This window comes from Athene cunicularia, assembly GCF_003259725.1.
Source record: "Athene cunicularia isolate RWA chromosome 2 unlocalized genomic scaffold, athCun1 chr2_part1, whole genome shotgun sequence".
NCBI lineage: Eukaryota > Metazoa > Chordata > Aves > Strigiformes > Strigidae > Athene > Athene cunicularia.
In genome coordinates, this window is record NW_020799095.1 from 126,869,914 (window position 1) to 126,878,843 (window position 8,930).

Here is an 8,930-nt window from a genome sequence, read left to right on the forward strand (position 1 = left end):
GGTGGGGGGGTGGTGGTGGTGCTGTTTTTTGTTTGTTTTAAGGAGAAAAATATTGTCCAAAACTCCAGTTTCAGATCAGGTTTCTGCTCTAAATTTTACTGTCAAGAGTTTTTAAACTTTCACCACAAAAATTATCAGGAATAAACCCGGACATGTTTGCTTATAAATTACTCAATGACATTTGCATTCACAGCACTCCCTAAAGGTGGCCTTTGGTTTCAATAAATTTTCAATTAAATTAAATTAAATTTTCAGCTGAGATCCTCCTTAAAAAAATAAAAATCAAGCTGTCTCATAGTGACAGTTCCTTTGAAAGAAATTCCTCTGTGCTTTTTAAGAATGTTTTCTGAAACTAGCTTGGATCTGCAACATCCTTTCAAAATAAGTTCCGAGTCCAAAATCTGAACTTCATTATAATTGGTAGGGCTATGTTTTCAATAATATTAAAGACTACCACTTAAAATATGTCTCAGCATGGCATAAAATATGCTAGAATATCACCGAGTAAGATGACTGACAAGTATGGTCACAGGGTAATTGAGGCCAATCTAGCTACTCAAGGCAGGGCTGCAAGATCAGACCAGGTTGCTCAGGACTTTTGTCCAGTCAGGTCTTGAAAACTTCCAAGGATGGAGATTTCACCAGCTCTCTGGGCAACCTGCTCTACTTCTTGACTATCCTTGTGGTGAAAAAGATTTTCCTCACAAACTGAACTTATCCATTTCAAAACTGGTCAATGTAAGAGTCAAAAAGAGACTATGAACATCAAGTTCTGAATATATAGGAAAAATCCTATTCTAAAAGCTTACCCGAATATTTAAATTTGACTGGTTTTAGAAATACTACTACCAGTAGCTTAGCTCTCTAGATGAATAATTTAAAAATATATACACACATACAACCATGAAATTTGAAGGACCTTTAGAGCTATTTATTAAATCAAAAGTCCCATCAAAGCTCAGCCAGGCAAAACACCAGGCAGATGCCTGCAAGAAAGCAGGAGAACATAAGTAATTCCTCCACTAACAGGCTGCCCTTGACTTAGTCAGATCCCAAGGACTGCTCTCAAGGAGGTGAGCACTCCTATTCAGACTTTCAGCCTCTTCAGCTAGTGAGTGACAGTTATGCTACAACCTATGTATAAGCCACAAAGCAGAGCCAATAGCATTTGAAAAAACCCAAAACATTAATGGGAAAAAAAAAAAGGGGAAAGACCACTAAAAATTTCTCCAGAAATAACATTTCACAACTAAAATGAAAGCTGATCAAGAAACCATTTGTTTTCTCATAGATCTATCAAGATTACTCACCCCACATTTACAAAGCCATTTTTAATAATCATAAGCCTGTTCTATGGAGTCTATAAATTATATGTTCTTTTTAAGAACACACAAGTTTGGGGCAGGGGGGGAGGTTTAAAACAGTCCTGAGACTTATCTTAGCATTGTTAAACATCAGCTTTATAACTGTAAAAACTGAGGAAGATAAATGATTGCAGTACCAACTAAAAGTCTGCAAACCATGGTAACTGCTGGTCAAACACAGCCTGAAGCACCAATGCTGTCAGAGCAGGTTTTAATATATGATCTGGTTCTGATAATACACACAATCTCTGTGTTTGTAATGATCTCAGACTTAAGGCTTGCTTGCCCCCAAGATTTACTGACAAATTATTTCATCGTCTAAGATGACATAAAGGCACTATATAGTTCTCATTAATTTACCCACTTGAAAAATTTGGATATTCTGATTTCAACAACAGCAAAATGGTATTTCTACAGCACTTTTCATCCTAAATACCAAGGCAAAATTGGGAGCATACAATGCTAATAGTGAACACTGCATAGGTGCTGGGTTTAAGCACCCTGAGCACACCACTTCAAAGCTGGTGACATGTGGAATTTTGTACACTGGTGGTTTGACAAGTCTACTATTCAGCAGGAAATTACCACAGAGGGCAAAGAGAAAAAAAAAACTTGACAAAACTGTGGCACAAAGAGAAAAAGAGAACACTGAGTAAGTTCTGATTTGTGTCATGTGAGGTATGAAAGAATTAAAACTTTTCTAACTTTTCTAAGAAAGCAAAATCAAAAGAGAACGGTACACTGGAAACCCATTTATCTAGGTATCTAACAGTCAATAAGCCTGTGAAGAAGAAATGTCAGCTCGGTTTTACACAATATACTGAAAATACCAATAATAGAGTTATAAATTAAACACTTTTAAAAACCTATTACTTGTCAATACCACATGCCATACTTGCTTGGCTCTCTGTAAGAGTTGGCTGCCTCAGACTAGGGAGCTGTTATGCCAACAGAGTGCAGCTCTTAACCCGAGACATGCATCCCCCCAAACTTCCTGCAGTCCACCCCTTTTACACTGGAGGCTGTGCAGTCCGAAAGAGAAATCAGCAGTGCTGAACCTCTCTACATCTCGTACATGTTCTTACAGGCATGCAGTTCCCAAAGAGAAGATTCAATGACTTGAAGAGACAAAGCTACAGGAAGGAAACTTGCCTACTGTCTCCAGAAGCAAAGTCCTGTCTTGAGTCCCACTGGTACAGCAGATGAGCAAGAAATTAGGGGGATAAAGAAATAAACTCAAACACAAGAAGATGACTGTTTCCAAGAATGACTGCTTACCCAAGCAGTCAAAGAGACTGACATTACTGTTACCGAGGTCTATGAGAGCAATCATTTTATCTTACCTGTAAACTGAATATAAAATAGCCACTAACACTTTGTTCTGCAATCACATCCTCCATGGTGCGCAAGGTAGTGCCCAAGTACGAGTTCAGGAGCTGAGTGGGAAGCAGCCCAACTGAAGAAGCCATCAGGTAGTTAGGTAGGGACAAATCTGTAATCTGAATGAAAGAAAGCGTAAGAAACTGAACACGCTACAACACAACCTAGGTGCATAAACCACCAGACTGCCGCTCACAAAAGCATTCATGAAAGAAAATTAAGTAATTTTTTTTACATTCCTTCACTGGAAGTTTCTACCGTGCATGAATCTAAGATAATACAATAAACCAGTATGTGGCTAGTGTTCATCTGACCTCTTGAAAGTTACTAGGTTTTATTTCATTTCATCTTACATTACACAACAACATCTCTGTGCAAAGTCATTAACCAAAGATGCAATTACACTGTTCATTGAAGATGTTTATTTCTTCATGGTGAACAGAGCCCTACAATTTATGAGCATTTGCTCGCAGGAAGAAATTACTTTATCAAATGTGAAGGTCTAAAGCAAAAATCTATTTCCTTTGCTTTTTACATGTATGGCAACTAACAAAAGACGTAATTGTTCAAAATGTCACTATATCAAATATGATCTAGGTAAACGGCATGATTTACCTCTGCAAGGGAAGTTATATACTCATTACGATACATATATCTATCAGTGATCTTGAGCAGCAATATCTACCTGTATCTATCAGTGATATACATAGTATCATTAAGATTTTTCTACCAAAGATACTTTATATCACACTTTAATTAGTGAACAAAACAGTAGATACGGCTATAGCTTTTGTTAGTTTCTCTGGAAAAAAAACACTAATAATACTTCAAGGTATTTTCCTCTCTTTGATGTGAAATTTCTGTTCTGAGTCAGTACACAGACAGTTTACATGGGAACAAAGTACACAGTACTAGCTAAATTAGTATTAGGAGCCATTGGGACATATTAAATGCAAAAGCCGAGGCCAAAAGATACTTATGCAAGAAAAATGAAAGCAGGAGGAAACTATGGGTTAAAAATGAGTATGAAAAGGGCAGTTTTGAAACAATCAGTCTAAGGAATTTTCCAGACAATTCAGATGATCACACAGTAATAAAACACATTCTAATTAAGAACAGCCCCTAACACTGTGAGCCTACATGGAAATTATTGACCTTGACAGTTTTGTACAATGTCAAAGACAAGAGAATAGCAGTAAAGTTACTCATTTCATCATGCTATTCTTAAAATAAACTTTGGTTACTATGAAAGTCACAGTGCTGAATTCTCAGAGCTCTAAGCACCATCAGTGGAAAGTTTTTGGAAGGAAGGAAGGGCAGTGGAGGAGGAAAATGCAATGAAGCATAAAGATTAAGGATAATTCACTGGAACGAGATCCAATAAGTCAATTCCAAACTTCTCACTGCAAATTACACTTCCCACAGACTGAAATATATACAACTAACACATAATTTTTCCCTCTCTATATAAGATTAATTTAGATTTCTAATGAAAAAGCACTACGCAGCTGTGGTAGAAATTCATATCTGACCAATGCTTTGACAACACTTAATTTATTTTTATTTTAAACATTATAGTAATCTGGAGCACGCAAATAAGAATGCACCACAAGAACTTCTCATATTGCCAAGGGAATGAAGGAAATGCTATTAAAAGTCTCTAAAATACTAACACTGAGGCAAGATTTGCTAAGTAGGACAGTGTCATTGAATCTAATGGAACTGGGAAACTTCTCAAAGATTGTTTTAACACTCTCAGGGACCTCTTTCATTTCTCCGTAAGTATTAAGGACACTTCAGTTGCAGAGCAACACGTTTGCACATCTGGATCTGTCCTGAAGCAACTGGACATCCCAGGCCATGAAACTGTTCCCAAATGAAGGGGAGGTTGCCAACAGACATGCTGACTGAGACTTGTGCTTCCCACTAAACTTTAGGGTCGACTTAGCGCTTAAGGTGTAGTTGGGAACTGTCAGTGCTAGGTTAATGGTCGGACTAGATGATCTTCAAGGTCTTTTCCAGCCTAGTTGATTCTGTGATTCTGTGAAAGTCAAGGAGAGGGGTTAAAAAGAAAAAAAAAATTGCCGGTGCCCTTTTAACTCCTGGTTAGCAGGGTTTAGACCTACAGTGGTAACCCTTCCCCCAGAAGGCATAGGATATAGACAGCATCCCTACCTAAGAAACCTGAGAAATTTACAGCTTTCATGACTTTCCTTCTATGAAACTCTACCTGCTCTAGAAACCTGCCAGACTGGGGTCTGCACGGCCAAGAAGCTGAACAGAGGTTACCAGAACCCGGTTTTCTACAGAAACCTCAAGCCAGCAAAATTAACAGTGAAATCCCAATGCAATTGTTATAGGCCATAGCATGGTATCAAAATAAAATTAATAACTACCTATCCACTCTGGTAGTAAGAGTGTTAGCCAGAAGTTTTCCCACTAAGCCTTGGACAGGCTTTGTCCAGTAAAATGTTTGTGTATTCTTTGCAGCTGACACCTTTGGTTCAGTCCTGTGAAAGGATAAACACTTGTGTCAGGGCTTTGTTGGGTGCTCAGATGCCTTTGGGGATTGCAGCAGATTTCTCTCCCCTCAACTTACAAAATCCCGTGTTTCGTATCAGCTAGGCTTAACAACCAAGAGCAAAGGACAATTCTCTTTACTTCCTCAAAAACAAAAAAAGAGAAAAAAAACCCAAACCAAAACCCCTACAAACAAAAACAGAGAGTAAAAAACAAAACAAAAAAAAATAGCTAGCAACTTTACAACAAGCAGAATAAGCAGCCTGCATGTTCCTGCAAAGCAGGTACCATTTCTCAAACTCTGCTTTTACCGTGTGCATTTCTCAAATCAGAGGCGCACACTTGGACATGTTATTTCTTCCATACAATAGCCCTCTCAGAGAAGAAAGAAGAAATATCAGTTCGGATTTAAGCTACACCTTGCACTACAAATAATCAATTTGCACAAATCTAGCTCCAGAAACCCCGTAGTGGGAAGGAGGTGATAACCTGCATACCAGGACTCCTTACAGACCTGCCTTCAGAACACTCAAGAGTTGCCAAGGGGAGAGGGCTGTGCCTGGGCAAACACTTCAGTAAGAGCTCCCAAGCCATCCTGGCACCACAGAAGCAACCATTAAGCAAAACCCATTCAAAGAGAAATACAAACATGCTTTCAGTTAAGAAGTTTCTAGGTCTTCCAGAAAGGCAAGTAAACGCATTACCCCAGTGCTCCTAGTATCAGTGCTTTCCCAAAGAGCAGCAGAATGACCTTAAGAAGAAAAATGTTAATGTCTGTCTGGTGAGAAACTAAGAAATTCATGTTAATTTCCTTCTTGTCCTGCTTCAGATGATATGATCCTATCACTAATCAAATGCCAGGAAGCTCTTCCTTCCTTCTCTACATTCCCCTGTAATTCAACCTCCCCAAAACCCTCAGCAGATGGTACACGCCACTGAACAAGTGCTTGTAGAAGCCCACTAATCCCAGGCCTGGAGATGACCCCTCTCATATCAAGGTTATGCCTTGTCCTGGACCTCATGTGTCACTTCCTTCCCTCCCTCTCATTTAAGTATTCTCACTATTTCTTTTATTTATAAATATGCACATAGAAAACATGCATAGACCAGACTGCCAGAAAATTAAAGATGCATAGGTTTTAAGTTCACTGTTCTTTACTATTAAGAGCAATCCCCTTCAAATTCATGGCTGAAGTTGCTAGCATGGGTATGGATAGATGGTTAGGGCACCCTAAATCCCTGTGCATTTTAAATGTAAGTAGAGCATTACGTTTTCAAGTAAATCAGATTTCAAAGAAATGACAGCTCAGTCTGTGTAGGTAGAATTTTGTATTCTATACGTAGCTTAAACTTGACTCACTGTGAGAAACTGCCTTGCATTCCCAGATTTGCACGCAACATTTTTATTTTTCAGTAATCTAGTAGTTCATGTTAAACATGGTCAGTTAAAAACTGAACACACTATGCTTTATTTGACTATGCTGCAAAGTAATAAATCCAGAGTAATAAATGCAACCCAAACTAATTTTAGCAGGCAACATTAAAGTTATTTGGCGCACGCGAAAATCGGGTTTCATCTCATTTTCTATCCATTATTTTAACACTGAAACCTTCCACTTGGAAAGAAAATTATTTAGCTTGCATTACTTGGAGAATACAAACCACTGATTTACAGAATCATTTTAATAATGCACTGGCCTGAATACTCTGCTGAACTGTCTTTCCAACAGAATGGTTATGCCAGGAAGGAAATCATTTTAACACAGCAATTCTCTGCTCAGTTCTTCAGATCCAATACTGCTCTACAACATCTGCTGATTTCTTCAAGTGACACCCAGAAGCTGTGAACAACCGAAGCACAACAGTTCTTCCCACTTTAGGAGGGTTGCACTACAGCAAAAGCTTCATATGCTACACCAGGACCTTGGGCTTCGGGGAGACTCTGCTCCCAGCAGCACGGGTCTAAGCTTCTTCAGTCTTGCAGTAATATAGGTAAATAAATAAAACAGCTGAGGTTCTTCTCATTCCTAACAAGGAAATGGTTAAAGGATCTGCTTAAAAAGAAATGATAACGTTGCTACAGCTTATATGGGCAGAGATTGAGGCTCCCAAGACAAATGCCCCAGCATACAAAGTTTTACGCACAGCAATTTTAAATGAGTGATATGGCTGTTAACCCCTAAAAATTGTGTGGATTATTTTTTTTCTTAAATAACAAACTTGGTATTCAGTGAACTACTCATTTGAACCAGATGATTCTGTCAAAATTAAGCAAGCACTTCAGAAGGGTACAAGATCAGGACTGCTGATGGGGGAGCTGCTATAACAACGTGTAGCAGGCCAAAACACTTGCTCATAGTGTCTCTTACATTAAAGAACACAGGACTTAAACATTTAAATTATTTCCCAATCTGGTTTGCTTTGTTCTGATTTCACCAAGTTAGCAGACACACCTAGGCATAACACACAACCAAAATCAGATCTTTCTGACAAAGCACTCGGGAAGAGCTGAGGGTCTGAAACTGTCATCATCAGCATGACGGTACTCAAAAGCAGTACCCTCCATGTCCTTCTTTACTTTCTCCTTCTAGATGATCAAACAGAACAGTATCACAAGTTTTAAATAAATTATTCTTAAGGAATGTACCAATCTTCATCTAAAAAGACTGTTGAAAGAACAGCAAGTCCAACCCTTTTCCAAACTCAAGTTTAAAGTAACTTTCTGTACCCCTGCAGTGTACCAAGTTCCTTTTCAGCTCTGAGCCTGTATCTTAACGCTCTGCCCAAAATGCACGGCCTCTCTTGTGTGCATGGACTTAACAGTCTTTATGGATTTGCTAGATGTATGTATGCTACAAACATCCACCAAACTGAGCAAGAATTTTAATCTGTCCACTTCTTTCTTTCCAATATGGTTATTTATATTAAGTAGTTGAGGGAGATCTGGCAAGACTGCTTAAAAATACAACTTTTCCTCCCACTCAGATCACTTTAAAAACACAAGCACTTTAAATCTGTTGAGTTCTCCACAGATTTTGCTACACAGCTCCTTGGCGCTTTCTTCCTAACACCAGCACATAGTCTCAAAAGCCAGACAGCAACTCTTAACACAATGCCACTGACCGAGGCACCCCGAGAACCTGCCTGCCGCCCCTCCGCAAGCACGGAAGAGCCACTAGCAAGAGCAGGCAGGGGGGCTGCTTTTACTGTTGGCAAAAGAGAAAGAAACCAAGTTTTCTTCCAGGGAAAGGAGGCAACCTCCACCGGCGACACCGGCCGCTATGCTGCGAGCTATCCCCCCAGGCAGAGGCTGCGCCGCGGCACACAGCCCGGGCCGGGACTCACCGCGAAGACGGCGTTCTGCAGCCCGAAGGGGATCGGCGTCAGCCGCGCCAAAGCCACCACCTTGAGGCCGCCGCCGCCCTCCACGACGCGGACGATGGCGCTGAGCGTGTCGCTGCCCTGGATCCTGGCCCGCGCCCAGCGGGCCAGCAGCCGCTTGCAGGCCACGTGGGCGACAAAGGTGCCGACGAGGACGCCGAGCACCATCAGCCCCATGCCCAGCACGAAGCCGTAGAGGTAGCCGGCGGCCACGTTGAGCAGGATGTAGCCCCAGCCGCAGGGGAAGGACACGACGATGAAGCCCACGGTGAAGAGCAGCACGCC

At 40.4% G+C, this 8,930-nt stretch overlaps 1 protein-coding gene across 1 annotated transcript in view; it reads right to left on the minus strand.

The window, feature by feature from the left end:
• Window positions 1-8,924, minus strand: part of TMEM64 (transmembrane protein 64) — a 12,198-nt gene extending 3,274 nt beyond the window's left edge. Inside the window, exons 1-2 of the mRNA XM_026843352.1 lie at window positions 8,610-8,924; window positions 2,708-2,863 (exon numbers count right to left, since the gene is read on the minus strand). Coding sequence (XP_026699153.1) covers window positions 2,708-2,863; window positions 8,610-8,822 — 369 coding nt within the window. The 5' untranslated portion in view covers window positions 8,823-8,924. The remainder of the gene's footprint in view (window positions 1-2,707; window positions 2,864-8,609) is intronic.
• Between the last annotated feature and the right edge of the window lie 6 nt (window positions 8,925-8,930).